The sequence below is a fragment of the Hemicordylus capensis genome, chromosome 1, assembly GCF_027244095.1.
Source record: "Hemicordylus capensis ecotype Gifberg chromosome 1, rHemCap1.1.pri, whole genome shotgun sequence".
Taxonomy (NCBI): domain Eukaryota; kingdom Metazoa; phylum Chordata; class Lepidosauria; order Squamata; family Cordylidae; genus Hemicordylus; species Hemicordylus capensis.
In genome coordinates this window covers 162,152,812-162,180,290 of record NC_069657.1, presented here as the reverse complement: position 1 = coordinate 162,180,290, position 27,479 = coordinate 162,152,812, and the positions used below count along the sequence as shown (strand labels likewise).

The following is a 27,479-nucleotide window of genomic DNA, read 5'->3' as shown; positions in this document are numbered from 1 at the left end:
TATGGCACCTTAAAGACAAAGAAATGTATTGTGATCTAAGCTTTTGTGAGCTTAGAAGCCACTTTGCCAGATATAATAAGTAGAATCCTAATCTATATAGACACAGGTATGGTTGTTCTGCTGCTACATCATTAATGGATGATCAAGTAGATTCTGTAGGCAGCCAGTTTACTGGCCATTGCAGGTTCAGAAGCAAAAAACAAAAACAACTGTGTTGATGACAGAGAAAACAAGCTGGAGACTCACTTTCAGCACTGTTTTGTTGTCAGAGGAGGGAGTCCGTCCAGACCACAAGGCAAACTTGCAGGGATCGCCTTCTACATGCTCTGTAACTCCTAGTTCTGAGGTCTGTTAGGATGAAGAGATGATTGCAAAACATATTTTCAAAAAGTTTAGAAATGAAGATAGACAGGTCTCACATATAACATTCTATTACACTATCATGCAATGATTTTGCCACATTAAATAGTGTTAGCTTTTCAAGTATCCTATGTACTTTGCTTCCTAGTAAAAGACCAGGAGGGTCAGCTTTATCCTGCTTTTGCCTGGTAAAGTAGAATAAAGCTAGACCACATGGTCAAATCCCTGATGGTTTTGGAATTTGATCATGTATCACCAGATTGATCACATCTTCAAATCTGAGACAAAGTCATCTACCTTTATATCTTTTTTTTCTGTACTTAGCAGAGAGCCTATAGAATGTTCAACCTAGCAGACATACCAGTAATTTGTTCTTGTAAACATATTTTGTGTGTCCCGCAGAATCTTTGATTTCCTTGCTGAACACAAGAGAGATTTCAAAGAGAAACAAGTGCCTCTCACGGCCCTTCCGAATGAGAGACTTGGGGTCCCAGACTTGGAAGGAATCCTGAAGGATCAGTTCTCCCTGAACATCCAAGTTTTCATCAAAACCTACAAATAAAACAAGTCAAAGAAAATAAAAACGTAAAGATAATCCCATGCAATTGATTTCAGATGCTGCTAGATCAAAACCAAGAAATACGTTTATTCTCGAGACAATTATCGAAAGTAAGGGAAGCAGGCAAAAGGGTCATGTTTATTATAAATGCCCTAACACTCTTTGAGACACCAAAATTGTGTGTGATGTCCCTGTGAGATCAAGCTTGTTTTCTATCCTTGGTTTTATCACCCAACTTCCCTTTTTCTCCTCTAGAGCCCTATTCAGTTTTTGTGTGAATGACTGTACTTGTGTTCATGTTAAGTGAACCTGGGTACAGCTCCCGCAAATGTAGGCACAGATAGAAATTATACTGCTGTACCTGTGTTCAGCATAATGTAGGAATAACTGAATGTATGAATAAATAATGTATGAATAAATACTTGTATACAGAGCCATACCAGCGTGCATTTGTACCAATCTTGAACACAACGTGTGAATAGGGTTTTGTTTACTGTAAAAGGGATCAAAAAATTAAGGTGAGAACAGACATGTTAGACCCTCGCCTGGTCCCAAGTTGCAGCTGGGAAGGGGTGTGTCCAATTGCAGAGCAGGCATATGGAGGTCAAAGGGGTCAGGGGTAGCAGAAGTGCTCATCTGCTGAGGCTGGGGTTGAGAGCCAGAAGATCAAAAAGGCCAGAGGTAGAAGATATGGTCAAGAAAGGATGACCCTGGATTGGGTAGATGAGAATTAGAAGGGCGAGAAGCAGAAGATGTGGTAATAGATGGGTGGTGATAAGCAGTGGTTTATGGGAAAAGGGAAAGGGAAAAGGAAAGCCAGTCTGTGCTCCTCAGACTGAGGAACCATGCCTGGAACAAATGCTATAGAGAGCCAGTATGGTCTCTATTGGTTCATCAGGTTTCTTGGGCTGAAGAGCTGCAGTATCAGATCAAGTCATTGTGGGGTGGTGCCGTACCATAGCAAAGAACAGGCTGATAACTCCCTCTGCTTGGGAGGGATACCTATGAACCACAAGTGTAGAAGAACATTAGACTGGACCAAAGTTGTGCAAGTGGACTTTTCTCATCCAATGGGGCTTTCCTGATACCTTCCTGCACCCCTTTTCATGATATCTTTCTTAACACCCCCACTCCTTCAAAAGCCTCTCCTGAAGGTTAGGGAACTATCCAGAAGAGGATGGGGAACTGTCAACAATTGCACCCTGTGCAGGTGGAGGTTCTGCTCATGGAAGGTGCTTCTGCCCAATTTTTGGCAATTCTCTCTGACCCTGCAATCCCCCGCTCCATGCCTCATCCCACAACCTTTTGGAGGGTCCCCTGACCCCACCAACACCACATGAGATGCTTTTTGGACCCTCAGGAGAGACTGCTGTGGTGATGCTGAGCCATTAAAGCCCAATTTCACAAGTTGAATTCTGCTTGTGCATCTCTGGATACAACCTAGTATGCAAAGCCAGAGGATAAGAACATCAGATCATAAAAACAGCCCTGCTGGATCAGGCCCAAGGCCCATCTAGTCCAGCATCCTGTTTCACACAGTGGCCCACCAGATGCCACCGGAAGCCACAGGCAGGAGTTGAGGGCATGCCCGCTCTCCTGCTGTTACTCTCCTGCAACTGGTACTCAGAGGCATCCTGCCTCTGAGGCTGGAGGTGGCCCAAAGACTAGTAGCCATTGATAGACCAAACCCTTCTTAAAGCCATCCAGGTTGTTGGCCATCACCACATCTTGTGGCAGAGAATTCCACAAGTTGATTATGCAGTGTGTGAAAAAGTACTTCCATTAGTTGGTCCTAGATTTCCCGGCAATCAATTTCATGGGATGACCCCTGGTTCTGGTGTTATGGGAGAGGGAGAAGAATTTCCCTCTATCCACTTTCTCCACACCATTCATGATTTTATAAACCTCTATCATGTCTCCCCGCAGTCGTCTTTTTTCTAAACTAAAAAGCCCCAGGTGCTGTAGTCTTGCCTCATAAGAAAGGTGCTCTAGGCACCTGATCATCTTGGTTGCCCTCCTCTGCACCTTTTCCAGTTCTACAATGTCCTTTTTTAGATGTGGTGACCAGAACTGTACTCAGTACTCCAAGTGTGGTCGCACCATAGTTTTGTATAAGGGCATTATAATTTTAGCCGTTTTATTTTCAATCCCCTTCCTAATGATCCCTAGCATGGAATTGGCCTTTTTCACAGCTGCTGCACATTGAGTCAACACTTTCAACAAGCTGTCCACCACGACCCCAAGATCCCTCTCCTGGTCAGTCACCGACAGCTCAGATCTCATCAACGTATACTTGAAGTTGGGGTTTTTCGTTCCAATGTGCATCTCTTTACGCTTGCCAACAGTGAACTGCATTTGCCACTTTGTTGCCCACTCCCCCAGTTTGGAGAGATCCCTTTGGAGCTCCTCACAATCCATTTTGGATTTCACTACCCGAAAGACTTTGGTATCATCTGCAAATTTGGCCACATAGCTGCTTACCCCTGCTTCTAGATCATTTATGAATAAATTAAAAAGCACTGGTCCCAGTACAGATCCCTGGGGGACCCCACTTCTTACTTCCCTCCATTGTGAAAACTCTCCATTTATTCCTACCCTCTGTTTCCTGTCTTTCAACCAGTTAGCAATCCACACATGTACTTGTCCCCGATCCACCCATCTCTGCTAACTGGTCAAAGAGGCATTTGTTGATCCTCTTATGAGAATATATCTTGTATTTCGCAGGGGGAGAGTGATTGTCCAGTCCATATCTAGCCTCAGTATAGCATCTTTACAGCAGCTGTTGCTGGTGTCTCTCTTGTGTTTGCATTTAGATTGTGAGCTCTTTGGGGGACAAGAAACCATTATTTCATTCTTTTGCTATGGAAACCACTTTGAGAACTTTTGTTGTTGTTGAAAAAAAGTATACACACATTCTGGTATACACATTTGGTATACAAACATTCTGAACAACAACAACAACATGCTATAGCATAGTAAAGGGATATAGCAACGATGTGGTAGAATTATGTACTGGTAAAAACTGGACAACATGTAACAACTTCAAGCAGTGTGTGAGTGTTTGTGTAAAAAAAAAAAAGACCTTCAAAGGTGTGATATTCTTAACGGCTTAATATCTGTTGTGACTGAGAATAGAAAATCTTCATAGCTAATAAAGCCAAGTATTTGCAAGAAGTATCTGCCATCAATCTACAAAAATAGCTGTCCGCACCAAAACAATCCAAAGATTTTCTTCTCCTCCCACAACATTTATATATATAGGCATTAGCAAATTCTCCTCCCAGCTCCCAAGTTCTGCTTACCTTCCAGCATGCTAACATGCATGGCATCATTAGCTTTCTTAGGGACACTGAGCATCACTTCCAAACCATCCTTGAGTTCTCCTTTCCCTTCTTCACAGCATGTTAAAAGCTCCTGAAGAAAAACACAGAATACAGTTGAGGACTCAATAAGGTTGTCCTTTGTTGGTTGCCATGAATCAAGGTATTGGGAACTCTGAGCGAGGGACTCCAGCTAGATGCAAATAATGTTGAAACAAGTTCAGTAGCAAGCACTCATTCTCAGCTTTACTGAGTGTGAAAATTAAATCGGACAGGCATTTATACTACTATAATGCCCCAGTCAGCTGTCTCCTCTGTGATCCCAGGCACCTTTTAGCTCTGCCCAGTGATGAAGAAAAGAATCTCTCACCTGCCTATTATACAGTGTATGGGCCATTTCAGATGATACTTTGCCCAACCAGGCCACCCCACATGATAAAGATGTGAGCACACCATGAATGCACACATCTCCCCTTCCCTCTAATATGCTGTTTTTCTGTCATGTGGGGCTGCAGTTAATCTGAACTACTCGAAAATAGTATTTGGACTGTGTATAGAGGAGTGATTCAGACGAACCACCCAATGCAACTAACAGTGTGCTTGAGAGGGAAAACTGTGTGTTCTCACAGTCCACTCCCATTTTTAACAAGTAGGGCAGGCCAGTCAGGCAAACTGGCCCTACATGATAAAAATGGAGAAGGGAGAGCTTGATGGGAGCTTGAAAGGGTCGACATGGTCCTAAGTCACGAGTTTCTTTGAGATGGCCCCTCCACATGTAGACTAAACATGAGAGTGAGACTGTGGCCTCCAGACTTTGATGTCCTCATGACTTGCTAGTCTGCCCTGAGCTCCATGCCTCAGCCAGAAGGTTTGAAAAGGAAAACTTATAGCCCTCCATGCTGTCAGCAGTTCTGTATGATCAGGTTCCCAATCATGAGGACTGCTTACACATGGAGAGCTGTATGGGTTTAGGCCCACCTTTTCAGACCTTCACCTCTGTGTGTGGAGGCTAAGGGCCAGGGCCAGTGGTGTGTCCCTACTTTTCTCTCCACATGCAGAAGCCTGAAAAGACATTTAGATGGTGATATTTATATGAAAACACTACAACTACTATAAATATTTATATATGGCTTTTCAACAAAAGCTCTCAAAATGGTTTACATAGAAAGAATAAAATATTAATAAATAAGGTGGTTCCCTGTCCCAAAAGGGCTCACAATCTAAAAAGAAACAAAGTAGACACCAACAACAACCACTGGAGGGAGGCTGGGCTGGGCTGGGCTGGGTAGGGACAGTTGCTCTCTCTCTGCTAAACAGAAGAGAATGTCTCTTTGCTTTGTTAACAGGGGTAACTGTACAACAGGCCTGTACATATCCACAGTTTTCAATTTTTCTGAAATTACTGTGTTGAAAAGTAACCATTCTTCATTCAGGACATACAGGAAATATTATGAACTGCCCAAACAAAATCAGGAGTGTCAACAGTACCCAGAGGGCTCTTGGATTTACTAAGATGCAGAGGGATTCTAATTATTATAATTATTTTCTTTTAAATCGTTTTTACATTTTATATCCCGCTCTTCCTCCAAGGAGCCCAGAGCGGTGTACTACGTACTTAAGTTTCTCCTCACAACAACCCTGTGAAGTAGGTTAGGCTGAGAGAGAAGTGGCTGAGAGAGAAGCCCAGAGTCACCCAGCAAGTATCATGGCTAAATGGGGATTTGAACTCGAGTCTCCCCAGTCTGCACTCCAGTCCAGCACTCTAACCACTACACCACGCTGGCTCCAATTAGCTCTAATTAGCTGTTCCAAGCAGTGGAATGCAAATCACATCCACCTAACAGAGTGACGGCTTAAATCATGTTAGATTATAGCCTTATGTAGCCCTCTGTATGTGTACAAGGGAAGCTTGGGAGAAGCAGCTTAGCTTTGTAGCAAAGCAGCAGTTTTGGAAATCCCAAAGTGCTGATGTTGCCTTTGACATCACCATTGCCTATCTACGTGTTCTGTGCTCCTGGAATGCCTTCTCAACTTGCAGATTCGTAAATAAACAAAACGACTACAAAGGTACCACAGCCTCCAGAGCTTGCTTTCCTCCAAAGGAAATTGACCTTGGAAAGGTTCCCCTGAACTTCCAGGAAAGGGAGAGAATGAAACAATACTTTTCAATCAAAGGTGCTTTCTGATGTCACAAGCATGAAGCATGCATTTCCATTGATCTTACATATTTATTTATTGTCTCTACTCAAATGGCCTTTTCATCTGCTGATTTTATCACGACAGCATCCTATAAATGACATTACTAATACTATCCACATATGAATTCCTAGGATTCAAGGAGAGTTCAAGACCACATCTAGCTGCTTTTTCATAATGTTATAAAGGAGACTGCAGGACTGACATAAAAGAATGAGGATGTCTCCTAAATCTCATATAGCATTTTTAGTAGTTTTAATCCATTAAGCAGATCACCATTAGGTAGTGTTGCAATTTTATTTCATCCTACATGAAGCAGTTTGTTTTAAAACTCTGCTTATAAATTCACATTTCTCTGGCACAGTAAAAACACTCTCCCTTTGGCTGAAGTGATTATGACATCAATGCTGCTCAACTTCCCTTCAGCCTTCTGATAGGTGTGGGAGGACCGACTGAGTTGTGTGGGCTTGTTTTGCACTAATTCCTGAAAATGACTGAAAAAGGATTTGTAAAAGGAAATCCAGGAAATCTGTGATTTGTAGATCCCTGCATGATCTCAAGTCCCTTCACTGACCATAAAGATTACATTGAAGTGGAGATGAGAGGAGTGAAGACCACAAGCTTAATATTAGAGCTGGTTCTATAACAAAACAAAACAAAAATTCCCCTCCCCAAAATATTGCCCTCTCACATGGCATGCCAGCATTGGGGGGGGGAATATTTTTTTATTTTTCTCCCCCTTAAAAAGGCAGGGAGGAGACAACTGTGAAAAAAAGGGCAGGGGATAACAGTTCCTGTCTATTGCTCTTTTTGTTTTTCACCCTAGTAAGAGCTGAGAATAATTTTTGTCAGGGTTGGTGAAATCTGCCCCTAAGGAATGAGAAATCTCTTGAAAATAAAAGGCAACCATGATTATATTTGAATGATTTAGCTCATGTCCCTTAGGGAAATAGGGAAATAGGTTCAGTCACATAGGTCTTAGCAATTTAGCTGTGACAGTGGCCCCGTCCTTCATTTTACCCCAGAACTGCTAGACTTCAGTGCTCCTATTTGGCTTTTACAACTTTGTACCTCATATGCAGAAGGGGCTGCTAAGTTCCTTTTAAAGGCTAGAGAGCCCATGACCTTTAGGCATATCAGCCAGACATCCAACTGGTACAGCCTGACCTACCATATACAAATATGACAAATATTTATATACTGCTTTTCAACAAAAGTTTCCCAAAGTGTTTTATATAGAAATAAAGCAAATAAATAAATAAAATGCCTAAATGAGGATGGTAAAATGAAAGAAGGGGCCATTGTCATATAGAAGCAGCAACACTAACACTGCTAAGAGTTTGAGGCCTATGTGACAGAACAGGCCTAATCTCCCTCAGAGACGAGAGCTAAACCAAATGCGATAATGGTTGCCCTTTATCTTCAAGAGATTTCTCTTTCCAGGGAGTGTGGATGAGCAGATTTGGCCAGCCATGACAAAAATTCTTCTTTGCCTGTTACTAGGGGAAAAGGCAAAAAAGAAAAAGAAAAAGGCGGGGGGGGGGAGGGAAATAGGCACTGTTCACCCCCCCCCTTCTCTGCAAAGTTGCTTCCCCCCTCTTCTTTTAAAAAAAGGTCATAAAAGCAAATAAAAGTAATTTCCCCTGGCATGCCATATAGGAGGGCAATTCTGGGGGAGGAGAGATTTTTTTTAGTTATAAAACCAGCTCTAACACTAATCTTGTGGTTTTCACTCCCTTCATCTCCACTCCTATGAAATTGTTCTGCACATGGCTGCTCCCTTTTGGAAAAAAAAACAGGGCAGAAAAAAATCAAATAAAAATACAATATTGGAGGCTAGTAAGCATTTTATATTTATTGTTCTAACACTGAAATGGTCCTGACACACCAACAGCACAGATTTCTCACTGAACACCTTCTCACTTCTCCAAGCTTTCCATAGCTTATTTACTTTAGGTACATGCACAATTTTTTTCTCCAGTGTGCTTTTTGTTGTGCTCTTGCACAGTGGTACTATATGCCACTTGAATCTTCTGGATTTTTCAAAATCACAGTTGTTTTTGATCAGATCACTGCAGGAAACACCACTCTCTATACTTGGAATGGCCAGGCCTCAAGAAAGGCAGCAGCAATGATGAAACAGCAGAGTCAATATAACATGGCTGCCGCCTGTTTGTGGTAGGGATGTGAATGAACCAGTTTGGTGGCTTCTTAAGAAAGGGCTGAACCGGCTCGGGCTCTTGCAGCCAAACTGGGTGGGGAGTGGTTCCCTTTAAAAGCAGGTAAGCAGGCCCTTACCTGTTCCTGCGCCACCCCATTGCTTTTCCAGGCACAGAGCTTGCTCTACAATAGGCCACAGCCTATTGGCTATGGCACTGCTCCCTGTGCACAGTGTCGGCACCGCACATGACTGCTGTATATGTGTAGTGGCCACTGCATGGTCAGCACCAACAGGTGTTGAAAATAAGCTAGGGTGTCTATACATATCTCATTAAAAAGAAAATGGATTGCTACCTCATCTTGCTTTAAAATTTTTTTTCAAGCGTATATGATAGTGACCCACATCTTGCACAGTGCTATGAGGGCAGGAGAAGAGTTCCGTCCATGCAGAGGCAGAGTAGCTGGAGAAAAGCTGTGTTTTTCTCCATAGTAGCTAGAGAAACGTTGTGTAAGCCTTGCTCTGCAAACCAGCACAAGCAGGGGATATGCAGTTCTGCTCTCCTCTCCCTGCAAAATCCCTTTTCACTTCCATGTATATGTCCCTGAGAGTCACACAGCATGCAGGGACATATTACTGCTAACTAAAAAGGCTTTTGGAGAGAGGAGAGAGAAGCAAAAATTGCTTCCCCCTCTACCTGTGCTGGGCTGCAGAACAAGGCTTCAACAAAGCTTTTCTGCAGCTACTCTGTGAGGGTGGAGCCCTTCTTCTGTCCCCATAGCATTGCAGAGAATGTGGTAGAATGTAATTCTTGGGGGGGGGGGAACCATGCAAATAACTTATTTCACAGATGGACAAAGGGGACAAGCATAGAACAACAGGTAATATGATTTGCCCTCTTTCCCAAAACATAAAATAAAGGATGAAGCAAAAAATAGCAAAATATAGCAATACAAGTTTGGAAACTGAAATATGCTGAAATACTTTTGATTGACTTGAATCTCAGGAGGGCTTCCTGACCCTCTGGAGTGGCTTTTCAGGAGGCTGCAACAGGAAGGAGGTGGTGGGAAAGTCCCATTCTGTTCCCAAAACTCCATTTGCCATTCTTAAGATCTGAGACAGTGAGGCGGTTCACACCAGCAGCCCTACCCGGGCTCGCACAGCCCTACCCTTGTAGGGCTGCTCATGTGGAGCGCTGGGATCAAGCCCAATCAGCGCTGCCCTGCTGGGTAGCCCAAGGTTTCCTCCCGGGCTATTTCCCAGGTAAGAGCCCTTCTACCTGGGATCCTGGAGGTGTGTCTGCTTGGGCTGCCTGCCTCCCCGGCCTACCTCCCCGGCCTCCAAAACGCTACGCCACTCACCATAGCGGCGATTGTATGCTGGCCAAGCAGCACAGTGAGAGGATTGCCACAGTTATGTGTGGGAAGGTAGGCATAATGCTGCCTTCCCCCCAGCCACCAGGGACATTGGTTGTGCGAACCATCTTACGGTCTGAGATGTCCTTATCACTCAAATGCAAATGATTATTACTTCAATTTTATACTTTATTTGTTTGTTTGTTTGATTTCTATACCGCCCTTCCAAAAATGGCTCCGGGCGGTTTACACGGAGAAATAACAAATAAATAAGATGAATCCCTGTCCCCAAAGGGCTCACAATCTAAAAACAAACATAAGATACACACCAGCAACAGTCACTGGAGGTACTGTGCTGGGGGTGGATAGGGCCAGTTACTTTCCCCCTGCTCAATAAAGAGAATCACCACATTAAAAAGTGCCTCTTTGCCAAGTTAGCAGGGGTCATAGCATGTACTTTACCAAGTACATCACAACTTATAAATAGCACCTAACATTCAGACTAATGTGCACACCAAAAATGTTTTGTGTGCACAATGGGAAAGGAGCAACTTTTGGCAAACCCAACCCCCTTCTTTCTACAGCCCTCTGTGCCTTCCAAAATATGTCCTCTAGGGTCCCAGGGACATATTTTCAAAGGCACAGTGGGCTGCAGAGGAAAGGGCAGAGCAGTGAAAACAGCTCCTCTTGCTGCGCACACAAAACGTTTTTCGGTGCACACAATGTTAGTCTGGATGTCAGCCACACCATAGAGAAGACAGATGTGGCACAGTTCAAAGAGTTTGCAGCTGAAGGCAAGTGTTTGGGGCAAAGGTGAGGGGAAAGGGTCAGGTTTCTTTTTTTTAAACACATGAAGAACGGTAAGATACCAGACTATTGCTGGCAGCAAACAGCAGCAGTAACAATGCTATGATACTCCAGGATACGCTTTGCTGAAAAAAGCTAATTTCAGACAAGTCTGAAAGAAGAGAGAAAGATGAGTTGACAACCAGGCAAATGGAGCAGCATAGCAGAAAGTACAAAAGTGGTTATGGGAAAGAGGAATCAATGAAGATAAAGTTTAAATGCAAATGGACAGTATTATAATATTGAATAAAACTGTGATTCTCCAAACTCTGCTGCCTAATAGAGTGCTTTGTAAATCACTTTGTTGGATTGTTAAATTACTCACATTGAGCTATTGTGGGATTCACATTCTCTGCCAGTTAATCTACCCATCAACAACATAAAGGGACGTATAAATAAACACTGCAACAGTAAAAGCAAATCATTGGTGTACCTTCAATAAAAGTTGATACTTTGTAATCCTCTGGACAGGTTTGATTAAGTATGAGGAAATGGAGTTGGCTAGACCATGCCTTTGTTGAATTTCCTAAAAAAAAAACACCAAAATGCTATTACATACAAACACAGGACAATAAAATGGTTCCTAGCAGCCACACACAATCAATTTTAGCTGCAAAGTACTTGGGCTGACCAGTTCTGTGGATCTAGTAATTATTATGTGGTTTCTTGAAGAACAACAGTACACCACAGAGAAATTTTGGAACTTCCCCTGTGGTCATTCAGAGAGAACTGCTGGACATAAGTGTTCCGTAAAGGCTTTGCCAAGAAAATAATAAATGGGTTGCTTTAAGTAGATATTTACTCCCATATACAGCCTAACTTATTTTGATTTATGGGGGCTTAAATCAGACACTTACTATAAAAGCCTAGGCTAATCATGTCTCAGTGGCAGCATGGTGGTAGATCACTATTACAAACCCCTTATACACTTGAAGATGTAAATTGCTTAGTAACCTACAAGACTCCTTGGGGAATGGTTTACTAACTTTTGAATGCAATCCTGATCCATTCAAACCAATGAGGCAACAAGGGGAACCAGTGAAAATGTCCTGATTCTCACCACAGTTTCCAAATGCAGCAGAGCCCTCTCTGACATCTTCAATTTGCTCCTAAACCCCAGACTTGCTTTATGCAAAATGTCTGCTCTGCACAGTCTGTAAAATGTCCACACTGAACACAGAGAAGGCACAGGAGCACAATGCAATGTCAGAAGGGAGAGGAAGGTCCCTTTCCTAGCAGGCTTCTGAATTTCAAGGTCCCAGCCATGCATGTTATGTGCCTCTGAAGCTTTTAAGTTCCCTGAGGAAATTAGGAAGTAGCTGGAGTGCAACAACAATCCAAGTGATGGGACAGAATGTTGAGCAAAGCCAGCTCTGCTCCCCAGGAATGGGATCATGTTACATGGAATAATTCACTATTCTGCCCCACAACTTACTCCCATTTACACTGTCAGTTCAGGTTACTAAAACAACAAACATAAACACTAGTTTGTAAATTTTCACTTGTGATGATCCTATACACATGTTTTTCTATTGCGTACACATGTTGGGAATCACTAGTTGTTCATGGCTTCCAAGTACACATGCAAAAGTGTGCACATATAAGGAAACACCTGCATGGAAATGAAATGAAATGAAATGAAATGAAATAAATAATGGGAGAGCATCATGTTACAGCCTGCACATGAGTTGCACATATAATGTTTTTTCTAAGGTGTTTCACATACATTAATGCAAGAATCTTTACAATGACCCTGCTATGCAGACCAATGCTATATTCTCAGAGTGTAAGTGGTTTGGTTTATCGTCACTCAGTGAGTTCATGGCTGATCTGCAGGTTGCTTATCTGTAACTGGAGTTCTTCTGGTGGTCATCTGTCCAGTCACACAGATGGGCTTCTCACCTGAGCGAAGAAACCTCCGGAACATTCACAAGCTAATCTTTTTCTGGCTCTCTGATAGGTAGATAGGCTCCTCCCCTTACAGCTAGGTCATGTGCTCCGCATCCTCCTCAGTTCTTTTTTGTCTGCTGAAGAAGAAGCTTCTCGGGACATCAGGACAAGCTAAAAGATTAGCTTGTGAGTGTTCCGGAGGTTTCTTCACACAGGCATGAAGCCCACTGGTGTGAGGGAAAGAGACCACTTAGAAGAACTGAGCTTTCCAGTGGCAGTTACGAGCAGTAAAAGCTCTTAACTGCCACACTAAACTAGATCCAAGTTCTTTCCATGTAGGAATTATGTAACAAGTCAAACAACCATTGTTAGCCCAGGCTTCCCACTGCTTTTTGCCTCAGCTGCATCTTAGGAAACTGCATCTCAGCTCAGAATCTTAGGAAGCTATCTCATATTCCAGGGAGGAAAAGCACAACCTAGCCTAGTCCATGGGCCAGGAAGTGCAGGTATGTAGCTACATGTCAGCCCTCAATGTTATGTCCCAGAGGGGAGGGAGCCTCGCATGGCAGGGAGGAGATGCAACCCTTACCAGGGGCTGTGAACTTGTCAGGCTGTGTTCCATAGGCTTTGAGCAGGCAGGAACAAGATATCAGCTGAGCGTACTGAAAACTCCACCCTATAACAAGATCTCTGCCATGGGATTCCTTCCTTGCACTGCAACCCACCCAGAAAGTGCTCTTGCTGGTGGTCCACTCTTCCAAATAATATGCTGGCTGTTGCAGGCCCTGTAAGCCATCCGAACAGGAGTAAGCTGCATGTATGGTACAGTCCCAGCCTGATCCATCGGATGCCCAGCTGGGAGGCACATACAACTTCCCATTGCAGTAGTCTCCTGGGTGCTTTCCAGACAGGAATTTAAAATTGCTTCGTTATGCATAGGCTTGGGGTGCATTAGTACAATCTGGGATTTTACACCATCCTGCATACAGGAACAGCAAGGTGCCATTCGCAGAGCCACACCTGTATTCAGATCTTATCTTGACATTTCAGGTTTAAAGTGATGTATGTGCATGATAAAATAGTAGCTGATTTTTTAAAAAAGTTTTGAGAACAGTTTGCAAGCTTGCTGAGTTTATTCAGAAGTAAACAATTTAGTTCAATGAGCTTCCTCCCAAGTAAGAATGCATAGGATTGCAGCTGTATTTTTCCCTTTATGCCTTTCAAAGGTAGGGGTGTATGTGTGTATATCTGTGGGTTTTTTATTATTGTTGTGAGCAATTGAAATGACTCATCTAGGGAGACAGCTTGTGCATGTGTTTGGCTCTGGTGCTCTCTTTTATTCTCTTGCGCAATGATACCAGCAGTGCTAGAAAAAATTGCCGTTTTTTTTGCAAGAGCCTGGTGCTCTTGTACAAATTCACCAAGGGAGTGGGGGAGGAAGGGAGGGAAATCTATCACCCACCCCCTCCTCTCCCATCAAAGCCTCAGCATGGGAGGAAGAGGTGTGAAATCTGATGGCTGACTCTAACCAGATTCAAAATGTTAGGATTTACTGTCGGATTTTACCCCACTTCCTCCCACACAGTCTAGAAAGCACCTTGGCACAGTGATGATGTAGCAGGAGGCTCAAAACACACACAGCTCTAGGGGCTGAATTCAAGTCCCTCCAGGTGACTATAATGGAGCACGCAGGCTTACACAACTTGCTTTCTGTTCAACTGTTCTTTGGTCCAGGTTGGGTCAAAGTTTCTGGTGTCAGAAAATGATGTAGCAAAATAATAGTCAATTAGTCCATATAAATGGACTAGTCTAGATTCGTTTTCCTGCAGAAAATAGACCAAGGAAACTGGGATCTAGTTAATGCTGGGCTTTGGGTGCGATTTTAGGCTGCTATCAGCTCCCATGTTGAAAATAATATTCAGTTCAAAGTATAAGGCCATAAGTAGTAAGACATTCCATGTAAATGCTCTCAGAGAATCTAATTTGCATCTTGGTATTCTCTACCCATGACTTTCTGCTACCCTGAAAATACAAAGTGCACAAAAAGTATCTAATCATATCAGGAGCACTTTGCAATCTTTTTGCATGAATGTCTGTACTAGCAGCCAGGAAAAGTACAGTCAGGTTTGCAGGGCTATAACCCTTACAAATACACAAAATTTCATCTCCCCTTCCCACCTCCACCGCCTTTACTTTTCAGGAAAAGGGATTTCCTACCCATCAGCTTTTTTCCCTTTTTAAAAAAATCAACTCCACAACCAAAAAAATCATCCGCTTGCAAAACGTGGGCTAAAACATCAACTTTTGGGTATTAAGCAATATCAAATGATTTCCAACCAGCACAGCTCAGCTGGGTTGGAAAAGCTTAGCTGGGCAAACACTTTTTAATCTGTGTCAACACCCTGCTAAACATGTAAATCGGCTGAAATGTTACATCTCTTCCTGAAGCCTTTGAGTAAGCTGAAATGCCACCTGCTGGTTAGTGTATTTAACTGTCATACAAATTTTCACCAAGGAAGCGGGGATTATTCCAAAAGAGAGCCTTTGTGAGATCTGCTCAGTTAAATATAATAATGTTTCCTTCATTTTCTTTTTGCTTAATTCACTTGAAAATTTCTAAATACTAAGCTGAATAAAGGAAAAATTAATCAATCTAATGTAATGAAGAAAGCCATATAAGGCTCTAGCAGTTGGATTATATTTGGGGGAGCTGGAGTGCTTGGTTGCAAATAAGAATACAGATATCCTGGACATCATGGAAACCTGGTGGAATGAAGAGAACCAGTGGGATGTGGTTACTCTTGGAAATTAACTGTATCAAAAGAACACAGAGGGGTGACTTGAGTGGTGTAGCTCTATATGTCATAGAATTGAACCAACTAGAAAACCTAAGGTGACTGGAGACCTCCACAGAATAATTGTGGGTGGCAATTCCAAGCCCAGAAAGTAATAAAGTACCAGGGACATACTGTCACCCTCCTGATCAAAATGAAATCCTCTACCCCACCCCACCCCAACACTGGTGGGTGGCTTCCAATCCACAGGGAAGCAATCTCTATCAGCTAAACTATCCTTACTTGAACTCTCCCCTTCCCACTTACTTTCCTTGGGTTACCAGTAGACCAGAACATTCATCAAACAGCAAATAACTGATGCTGATCTCCAAACTGACTTAGGCAGATCCCTCTATAACTTAAATGTTGCTAGGTTCTGCGTGGTAGTGTGCAGAATTCTCCAGGCTCTGACCGCCAGCAAGAACTAATATTTGAACTATTCAGCCCTATTGCTATTATCAAGTGCAGGTATTGGCAAAGAGACAAAATTCCAATACAGTATATATAGACACTCACAGCCATTTAGTATAGCGTCTTAGAACAGTCGGTCATAGAACCAACCACAGGGGAAACAACCCTTAACTTAATCTCAAGTGGTGCCCAGACCGGGTGCACAATATAAGCGTTGATGACTCAATAAGTCTACAATGACCATACTGCTGTCAGTTTCAACATATATGTAAGTAGAAATTTGCAAAGCAAATCCAACACAGACAGAGTTGACTTCAAAAGATGAAGCTTCTCATAAATGAGGGGACTGGCAAAAAGGAAGCTGAAATGGAAAGTCAGGAAATCCCTCCAGAACGTGTGAAGGTTATTTAAAACAACAATAATAGATCAGCTAGAATGTACACCACAAAGTAGAAAGGGTAATACTGAGCCCAAGAGGGAGAGCAGAGCTGGTCTCGTGGTAGCAAGCATGTTTTGTCCCCTTAGCTAAGCAGGGTCTGCCCTGGTTGCATTTGAATTGGAGACTAGAAGTGTGAGGACTGTAAGATATTCCCCTCAGGGGATGGAGCTGCTCTGGGAAGAGCAGGAGGTTCCAGGGTCCCTCCCTGGCATCTCCAAGATAAGGCTGAGAGAGATTCCTGCCTGCAACCCTGGAGAAGCCGCTGCCAGTCTGTGAAGACAATACTGAGCTAGATAGACCAGAGTCAGTACATAGCAGCTTCCTATGTTGGCCTGGCTAAAGAGTGGCATCAAGGAAGCTTTAAAAGTAAGAGTTTTTCCTTCAGAAAATGGAAGTTCTGTCCAAAAAGGAACACAAACTCTGACAAAGGAAATGTAAGGTGACAATAAATTATGCAGGGGTGGGGGGAGTTTGAAGAGTATATGGCTAAAAACATCAAGGGGAACCTTAAAACATATTAAAAATATATTAGAAGCAGGAAGCCTGCAGGGTGGTGATTGGATGTTAAATGAGAAAAGAGTAAAAGGAACACTAAGTGGATATGGAAATTACAGAGAAGCTGAGTGAACATTTTGGTTCGGTCTTCACTGGTAGTGGTCCGTACGGGTAGGGTGCAAAACAAGCAGCTGGTGTGGCTCATTCCCACTCTCCTCTCCCTATCCCGACTGCCTTGCCTCCCCCACCACCATGTTAACCACAGGCGTGCGGGTTGGTCATGGTGTGCTGAATGCACTCCTCGCCCAGGGCACTGTTTATCTTGGGGTGGCTCTGGATGAAATAATATGTGATCGCCATCAGAGAGATTAGGAGCAAGAAACAGGTTTCAGAATCTGACTACAGACCAATTCTATGCATCTTTACCTGGAACCCAATGGAATGATTATTGTATATTATATTCAAAGTTTGAATGTATTATTCAAAGTCTTCCATAAACATTTTGGCATTGCTGAAACGCCTCCTGTATCCTCACTACTTCCTCACTACTTGAAATGCCGCCTTTATCCTCACTACTTGCACTAAAAACTTTAATTTATTCATTTCTACTGAAAAAGGTGTCCAGACAGAATACAATCTCTCTCTCTCCCCCACCCCCTGCCCAGTGTGGTGGAGTAAGGGAGATGTATTCTTCACCAAAACTGTTAGTTTATACCCAAAATGAGAAACTAGAGAACATCTGGCAGAACTCAGACAGGACTCAGCATCTTCCAGGTCTTTTGGCTTCCCAGTTTAAATCTCCCCCCTCCAAAAAAAAAAAAGACCCTTCCCATCTTTCTGCATGGGAGTTTCTGCACTAGAGAGATACCATCCAGGAGAGTACTGGTGGCACTGACTGGGCTTCCCTTTCATCTCATTCTCCCTGGTTGTCACTGTAAGAATTAAAACCATACAGTTGTTTGTGTAAAATAAAGAGGGTGGCGGTGATGGGGAAGCTGCATATATTATGGCCTAATCTGACAGAGAAGAGCAATACATGCTTACATCGAAGAATGTCCCTGCATGCTCTAAGATCAGCTGGCTGGAATCAGGCTTGTTTTTGCAGTAGGTGACATACATCTGAAATTTATCTGCCTGTGAAAATAAACATCAAGAGGAGAAAATAGCAAGATAAGCAAATGCTGTCCTTGCACCCCTTTCCATTAAGCTAGCACAGAATGTGAATAAGTGATATAAATCTGACCCGCTAACCAGAATAGCATTACAGATTAATGGAACAATAAAAAGCAAAATATGTGCTTTGTGCCAGAATGCTATAGGGAAACCTTAGCTACATCATTCTGGAGATAAACATGATTGTTTTTACCATGAACTAAATGTGTGTCCTGTCACTGCTTTTGAAAACCCTATCTAGTGCCTACTGTTATATTTCAATAATGTTTAAAAAATCATTTTGGCTGCTCAAACATAGCTGGAAGAACGACAGATTGGATAAAACGGTCAGATTTTATTTTAAAATACTAATTTAGCCAACGATGACATTTCTAATAATATGAACACAATTTTATTTGTGTCAAGGTGAGGCGGGTGACTACTAGTGAAAGGGCCTTTTCGGTGCTTGGCCCCGTTTATGGAATAACCTCCCCAGTGAGGTTCGCCTGGCTTCACCACTTTGTTGGTTTTGAATGCAAGGTGAAGACCTTTTTGTTCACTCAGGCCTTTTAAATTTTGATCTGATTTAACTGATTTTAAAATGTCTTATAAATTGTTTTATATTGTATTTTGTATTTTCATCCCCCACCTTTTTTGGTTTGTTATGATTTAATTTGTTGTGTGTCTTTATTTCATGCTTTAATGTGTTGTAAGCTGCCCAGAGAACAATTTGTTACATTCTGGCCTGATCTCCAACTCAGAGGAGCCCTTTGATCCAAAGCAAATCCATTTTAGCAAATGGATTCTAGAATTTTAAAAATGCATAAGGGGTAGAAGAACCAGAACTGAGAGAACTGAATACTGAAAGGGAAAAAGAGAATGTACTTTATCCCAGGGGCTCCCAGATTTTTTATTCAGTAGAGCCTTTTGCGGGCACTCACCAGGAAGGCCAGTTTCCTGATCTGGAAGGGATCACCTCATATTCATAGATCAATTCCTGCTACATCCATTGGCAGAAGCCTGGCATCCTGTGATACCTACCATTTGGGAATTACTGGCTTAGTAGATGCTTGATAGATATGCTTGAAGAAAAATTTCCTAAAAGATTTGCTTACTCCTTGACAAAGCACTACCTGAAGAGCTATGAACCCCCTTGGCTACTTAAAGCTGCCCAGTCCCTATTCTGAGTACATTAATAAATGGTGCTATGTTAAGGTTCATTACCCAAGTGACAAAGCAATGACCCACATCTTCAGGGAGTTGTTCATATTTTTCAAGTTCTTTCAGGAAAATGCTGGGGAGAAAATAAGAGAAAGAACTCTAGTTAGTTACAGTAGACCTATGCTCTCCTGTCATCCCCAACCAACCTATAGTTTAAAATAATACAATATTAATTATTGTTTATACCATCTAAATCCTCTTTGAAATCCTTCTCAGCTGAAGGAGTCAGAGGAATAGAGCTGTGCAAATTGATTCAAGACTGAATTGATCTGAGCTCAAAAAAGACCACTTCAAGTGATCTGAACCCGAAACAAAACACCCTTAAAATAAAGGGCCTATTCTGAGTTTGAATCGAAATGACCTCATTTCAAGCTCAAATCGACTCAAGTGTTCCGAGAGCCATTTTGGCAGGCTTCCCCCCTTGCTGATTGGGTTTCTGGCACTGGCTTCTGATTGGCTTGAAATCTCCTTGCTTCTTGGTTGGCTTGTTATCAAACAGATCAATGGCCAAATTCCCAAGGACTAGGGGGTAGCGATCCTTGTCCCTATATTTAAAAAAGGCAAGAAGGATGTCCCCACCAATTAAAGACCCATCAGTTTGCTCAATACCATTAGCAAACTTTATGCAAGACACCTATACAGGATTCTTAGGGATTGGCTGGAACAGGAAAATCTTCTTGCTGAGGAACAAGCAGGCTTCAGGGAAGGGCGCTCCACTATCGATCGGTGCCTAGTTCTACAGCACCTTATCGGGAAATACTCCTCCTGAAGGGTGGCCTCTCTTTATGCCACCTTCATTGATCTCAAGGCAGCATTTGATTCCATCTCACATGTCAAATTATGGGATAAGTTGGAAGCCTCCTCCATTGACCGCCGCCTCCTATACCTTCTGCACACCCTGCATGTAGACACATCACTCAAGGTGAGATATAGCCCCCAAGGCCACCTCACAAGAGCTGTTACAACTCAGAAGGGCATCAAACAAGGATGCATTTTGGCCCCACTCTTCTTCAGTTTCTACATTAACTCTATGGTGGGCCAGCTCAGCAATCCAGATTTCCACCCTCCAAAGCTCGCTGGGAGAAAAATTGCCATCCTGTTATATGCAGATGATGCAGCCATCCTCTCAAGGACCCCTACTGGCCTTAGAAGAGCACTGAGGGCCCTGATGCTGCACTAAAGGGAGGACTGCCTGGAAATCAACTATCACAAAACTAAAATTGTGGCCTTTGCCAGGAGGCCCAAGATCCACTCTTGTTGGATTGAGGGGCATAAGGTTATTGGGGCATAAGGTCTTGTGGCAGCAAGCATGACTTGTCCCCTTAGCTAAGCATGGTCCACCCTGGTTGCATTTGAATGGGAGACCACATGTGAGCACTGTAAGATATTCCCCTCAGGGGATGGAGCCGCTGTGGGAAGAGCATATAGGTTCAAAGTTCCCTCCCTGGCATCTCCAGGATAGGGCTGAGAGAGATTCCTGCCTGCAACCCTGGAGAAGCCGCTGCCAGTCTGTGAAGACAATACTGAGCTAGATAGACCAATGGTCTGACTCAGTATATGGCAACTTCCTATGTTCCAAGTTGCACACTTCAAATACTTGGGAGTAGTTTTTCATTCTGGCAGCTCTAGGAAATCTCACGGACAATACGTGGCTTTAAATGCCCAGAGAAGCTCCTCTGCCATTCTCAAATTCCTGCAGACAAGAGGAGACCATTATGTACCCGCGGCTCTTGAACTGTTCACAGCCAAGTGACTAGCTCAGCTCCTCTATGGTGCTCAATTGGGCTCCTTCCCCAACATTGCGACTCTGGAACTTGTACAATTTAAATTCCTGTGGGCAGTGCTCCAAGTATCAATAGCAATAGCAATAGCAATAGCACTTACATTTATATACTGCTCTATAGCTGGAAGCTCTCTAAGCGGTTTACAATGATTTAGCATATTGCCCCCCAACATTCTGGGTACTCATTTTACTGACCTCGGAAGGATGGAAGGCTGAGTCAACCTTGAGCCCCTGGTCAGGATCGAACTTGTAACCTTCTGGTTACAGGGCGGCAGTTTTACCACTGCGCCACCAGGGGCTCAATCAAGTTGTGTCTCCAATGCCACTCTGCCCCTGGAGACAGGCCTGATCAAGCTGAAGGCTAGGGTGTGGGTGGCCAGTCTCTGTTATTGGCTCAGACTGTCCTTTTGCCCAATTGGTCTTGCCCCCCCAACCCTACACAATAATTACCAATCGAGCGGGATTCAGACAATTGAGACAAAAATGCTCCTCTGAGCCTTTTCCCCTTGACCTTGCTCAGCATGGGCTGCGACCAGGCAAAAGCAACCATCAAGCAGTGCATTATATACACTGAGCGCCAAACCGGTCTCAGCAGTGTCCCAAAATTTCATATCAGTGACGGGCTTAGATATTCTGCTTCTCCAGCAGCATACCTCACCCAACTAGAGGTTCCAAAGCACAGAAGAGCATTCATTTTTTCTCGCTGTTATGGCCTCCCTTCAACAGTGCAAGAAGGCCGTTATAGAAGGACCCCATTTGCAGAGCGACTATGCCCCTGTGGCCTAGGGCAGATGGAAACTACTGAGCATGTTCTCCTCTACTGCTCGTTCAATAAGAGACATTTGCGCCTCCCTCATCCTTCCATTGCTAAGCAAGTATCCAGGTCATCTGAGCCAATTCTATAACTCCTTGCTACTCTCTGACTCTAAGCCTGCAACTGCGATCAGCATTCGTCGGCGGATGACCAGGAGTGACTCCTGTCAGCCTTAATCTGACTCTCGGTGACTCTGGGCAGGTCCTACAATTGCTCACGCACCTCCATCTTCACTGTTCCTTATAACCTTTAATCTGGTTGTTTTCCAGTTTTATTACTCAGGCTTTTATATATTTCTGTCTTCTCATGTCTTTTAACTTTATTACATCCATTTTTATGCCCCTCCCCTTTTATGACTTCCATGTATTTTTATGACTTTTACTATTTCTCAGGCTTTTAGGCCCTCGTGCTTTTGGTGTATTATCTACCATTTTTAGTATTTTTAGCCCTTTTAGTATTAATATGTTCCATTTTATATGTAATAAATTTTTATCTACTCTCACTTTTAACACGTAATCTCCTTTATACTTTATGCTGGTCTGTGACCATAATAAAGATTAATTGATTGATTGACTGACTGATCAAACAGATCAAGTGTTGTCATGGGTGACTGTGTCCCCAATGGCTGGGAGGAGGGAGGAGGAACAAAAAAGGAAGGAATTTCAATATGTTTCCAAAGGGCCTCAGAAGGGGAGGCAGAGAGAGCCCTAAGTGTACCCTTGAAGATGATAAATCAGGAGGGGAGGAAGGCCAGAATCAAGGAGGTTTGATTTTGTGATTTTCTTTTCTCAGCATTGAGTGTATAATTTGCTGTGCTATTGCTGCTATAATTTGTTTTTGTTGGATCTCAGACTGAAAAAGGCAGAACCTGTTTGACTGCCTTACGTGAGTTGTGGTTTGTTTTGTTTGTGAGATGGCGTTGTGGCAAGAAATGGACAGTGGCAACTTAGTGCTCTCTCTCTCTGTGCAATATTTTCTTGGTGATTGCTCTGAGATGAGCTCCATGTCTACCCTTGAGACTAAATTGTGCTTCACTAGCTGCTCTGATCTGCTCTGCAATCTGCATTGCAAGATGTACTCAGTCAAAATGTGGCTGAAGTTGTTCTAGTTGGGCTATGCTTGCTGCTAAGGGTGCTGCTGTGGCAGCTGTTGTAGTACTGACATAAGGAGCCATAATTGTGTGAGAGCAACTTGTGCCAATGATGCAGTGCAGGCACTGTGGCTGGTAGTGGATTCTGGCTCAGTGATTCTTTTGTTGCCATTTTTAGACTGTGTTTGGAAAAAAAGTATGTTGTGCTGTGTTGGGAAGGACAGATTTCCTTTACTGTGTGCTCCTAATCTGCAATGTTTTCCAAGGAAGGGATGCAAAATGCATTGCAAGTTGCAATGCAAAACTTGTTCTGTGCATTCTGTGAATGCAGTTTGTTTTGGCCATGGGGATCAATGGGGAACCCGAAACACCCCATTGTTCCCCATGGGTAGCTCCTAGGGACTCCAAAGTGGGTTATGTGGCAGGGCATGATGGGTGCTACCTACCACACAACCCACAAATGAAATGTGCAAGCAGGAGATTTAAAACAAAATGTTATCCTTTCCCCCCCAAAATCCCATAGGAACCTATGGGGTAGGTAGTACCCATAATGCCCTACCACACAGGGTTATAGCTACAATTGAATGGATGGGTTCAAAGAACCCAGGCCCCCCAGCTCCTGAGGGGACCCCAGCTCCACCCTCCTTATTTTCTTCATTATCTCCCTCACTAAGGGGTCTCCAGGGAGTGGGGAGAACACAGACCCCCTCTCCCCTAGATACACCCCTGCTACCACACAATGCACTTTGGTGTCCTTATGAGGTGCCCATGGGGAACAATGTGGTGTTTTGAGTTCCCCATTGTTCCCTATGGCCAAAACCCTCAAATCACTCAAATTGTTTTGATGTTGATTTGTCCAGATAGTCGGCTTGGCTTCTGTTTCAACGAATCAGAGGATTTTGCTATTCATTTTGAGTTTAAAATGAATTACAAAATTGGTTTCCCTACAGGCAAATACTTCACCTCTCTGGCTGTATTTATAATCATTCATATATATGTGTGTGTGTGTGTGTGTGTGTGTGTGTATATATAATATAAATATTATACATATATATATATATATATATATATATATATATATATATATATATATATATATATAATATATCAATCACTCAAAAAGAACCCTCCAAATTAATCTTGAATTTTGCTTTATATATTTTATGCTTTGGTGGTAGATTAAAGTGTGTGAAACCCAGCATGTAAATTCCACTAATCTTACTGAGGTCTGGTTTACATTACAGCTGAATTGGGATGCCCCTCCCATTTTCTTCCCCCAATTCTCAAGCAGAGAAAATGGGGAAGGGGGCAATTTCTGTAATGTTTTAGAATGGGGTTCTGATAAATTCTGATAAATTTCTCTGTCCACTAGCAACTAGAACTTCCTTTGGAATGCCACGATAGACCAGTTCAGATGAACGGTTTGAGTTACATCCCCAACCCGATGGAATGCTGTTCCATGGCTCTGTATAATCATGTGAGGCCAGAATGTCCAAATCAGCCCTTAACTGTGTGCTTTAAGGAGTGAGAACCGGCTCTCCATCATAAGTAGTGATGGTCTGAACAGACCCTATTCTGAGGCAGCAAAAAATGGGAAGGGGTATTTGGCATTTTCAGGCTGCAGTTGCGGAATGCCATTTTTGAATGCTTGCCTGTGAAAAAAGTACTGCAAATAGCAGGTAGAATGTTTCTAGTCTAGCCTGCTCTTGGATCTGCTAATTTTATACTTGCAGAGTGTTTTGTTCTGTTTTTACATGAGGGAGCATTGAACAGTGGAATCTTCTACCTGCAAACTGAAGTGGTACAGTCTGTTCTACCACCCCAGATCTCTACCACATCATTCTGCTGCATATAAAAGGCCTGAAATGCTTCTCATTTCCTTAGAAATTTCTACCAGTGTGAGTAGAATCCTTCAAATTCACCTAGAATTCTGCTTTAGATAAAATTCAGTAGCAACTCAACTTTGAATGAAAATTTAGCCACATTTCAAAGTAACACAGTGCAAACAACTGTCTGATAAGAAAAATAGTTTACGTCATCCACAGCGGAGGCCACTTTTGCATGGCAACTCTTCAGGCCTGACTACGGTATCTAACAGATTACCACATCAATCACACCAAGAATTTCCATGCTACTGCTAGATATTCCTAGAGTGTGTATCAGTGATGTGGAAAACTCTTGACATGATTGGTTTGACACATGGCAAACCACAGTAAGCTGTTACTTCTGGGCATGGTGGGAAGGAGGCATTACACAAAAGCCATTTCTGTCCTAAAGTAACATGTTAGCCAGCCCTGGCAACTATTTCCCAGTTTCAAGTCTATATCACAACTCTCTGTTATTGGCACATATTGCATGGCCCTAAAGAACAGGGCATACTTCTGTAAGGGAATCTTTCTGAAAATGTTTAAGAAAACATACTTATTGTGAAAGTCGTAGATCTCCTGGATATTGCCAAATATTATGTGCTCTTTGTTTAGAATCCCTGGGGGGATCTCCTCCACTCCACTTGTCATTTCCCAAAGGTAGGTCTGGAAGACAACAGCAGTTCTTAAACACTGAAGTGCATAACAAAATATCTATTTTTTGCCAAAGGCACAAAATAACAGGGCAAATCTGTGGTTCTAAGATTAAAACATACACAGGCAAACACATATTCTGCACAATTAAAGAAAATGAATATGGATGCTTCAATCATATAGAAGTCTCAGCACAATGGAAGTGATAACATTAAAGTTTGTTTGGGAGCAGAAAAATGTGCATAGGAAATCAGATGTGGCTATTGTAGTGAGTTTTCCAGAATGATGCCCAGACAGATTGCAGACAGTTCAAAAGTCAAGTGAGTTCACTAGTTCATTGACAGTGGCTGGTTAAGAACATCTTATGTGTCAATGGTGAATACACCAACCTCACACACCAACACTTATTTCACTCATACAGAACACAACACATTTGCACCCATGCAGATGACTAGTACAGGTAGCCTTCAATATGGGGTCTCTTCAAGCATCCCTGCATACCAGCTGGGAATTGGAGAGAGTGGCCATTTAAACTTTAAGAATCCCCTGTCAATCTGCTGATCAGCGGGGAGGTTTAAATACTCCCTACTTCCCAGAAGGGAGGCTTAAAGAGGCCCTGTGAGTAGCTGGGACAATTTAGTTATTCCGGTGAGGATGGAGGTGTAGAAAACCACAAATAGGCAAAACGACCCCCTGCAATAACTAAATTGGTATATAGCCCACGAGCAAGCAGATACTGAATCCGTGAATATTGAGGGCTACCTGTACTAGTCATCTGCATGGGTGCAAATCTGTTGTGTTCTGCGTGAGTGAAATAAGTGTTGGTGTGTGAGATTGGTGTGTACGAAACACATTTTGTGTTACGTTCTGAGCTTGGAACAAAATGCAAAATGCACGGAACGTTCCATTGGAACAACCAGGCAAGCCACTTGTTCTGATGGAACAGCCCCATTACAAAATGGGGCTCGTAACAGGGTCAGAACATTCCACCTCGGAACAGGTTGTTCCATTCCAAGCTCAAAAGAGGACCCCTTTTTTAATAGGATAGCTCATAATAGGATACCCTTTCAACTTCGGAACACTCAAAATGGCCCATTTTGAGGTGAACTGTTCGGACCTCGGAATGTTCTACACATCCCTAGCTGGGACACTCTCTAAGTGTCCCAGCCACTCGCACTGCATGAGTGCCAAACCTAACCTCATGTTTTAAGCATTACAATATCACAGATTCAGCTTTTGCAGGACTTTGCTGGGACGTAACCATAACAATATTGGACAACTTCCTGTATATGTACAGCATTAACGATGCTCTCTTCTACCATTTGCCTGCAAGGAACTGTGAACCTTCACAAAGACCTGCTGTAACATCCAGACCAATTTTTATTTTTCAATGCCCTGCCAAAACTTAAGAAAGGGCCATAACACCATCTCACAGTGACCTTAAATATCCTAGGCCTTTGGGGATTTACAGCAAAGGTTTTATGTCCACTGGGCATCAGAAACACCATAGGATCTTTATTTAAAAGAAAAAACACACACCAACAGCATTTGTGCTTTCCAGGAAACGTACCTCTAAACATTCATGAAGGTCCCTGACATATGCCTTCTCGGTCTGAAGCAGTTCTGCCATGATGAATCTAGAAGGAAAAGGCCTTTTAGTCAATGTGTATATTAAACACACATACAGGCTGACATCTAGACAAAGTTACTGAATAGTCTGGATGTCAGTACTACTCAGGAGTTACTCTAAAGGACTACTAAATTTCAATAGGACTTTCACCAAGTAATTAGTCAGAGTGTCACTCTGTACTACTAAAAAAAGAAAGTAAATCATTTTAAATGTTATAGACTAGAACCAGGAAGACCTGAGTTCAAATTCCCATTCAGCCATGATACTAGCTGGGTGACTCTGGGCCAGTCACTTCTCTCTCAGCCTAACCTACTTCACAGGGTTGTTGTGAAAGAGAAACTCAAGTATGTAGTACACCGCTCTGGGCTCCTTGGAGGAAGAGTGGGATATAAATGTAATAATAATAA

General features: G+C 42.8%; 1 protein-coding gene across 11 annotated transcripts in view; it reads right to left on the bottom strand.

The window, feature by feature from the left end:
- KALRN (kalirin RhoGEF kinase) overlaps positions 1-27,479 on the bottom strand; it is a 920,107-nt gene that overhangs the window by 219,307 nt on the left and 673,321 nt on the right. For all 11 annotated transcript variants that reach the window (XM_053244819.1, XM_053244856.1, XM_053244784.1 and 8 more), the window contains 8 exons: positions 27,013-27,079; positions 25,345-25,454; positions 19,240-19,309; positions 17,908-17,997; positions 11,228-11,320; positions 4,222-4,333; positions 722-912; positions 247-348 (listed from right to left, as the gene is read on the bottom strand). In XM_053244819.1, the coding sequence (XP_053100794.1) occupies positions 247-348; positions 722-912; positions 4,222-4,333; positions 11,228-11,320; positions 17,908-17,997; positions 19,240-19,309; positions 25,345-25,454; positions 27,013-27,079 (835 nt within the window). The remainder of the gene's footprint in view (positions 1-246; positions 349-721; positions 913-4,221; positions 4,334-11,227; positions 11,321-17,907; positions 17,998-19,239; positions 19,310-25,344; positions 25,455-27,012; positions 27,080-27,479) is intronic.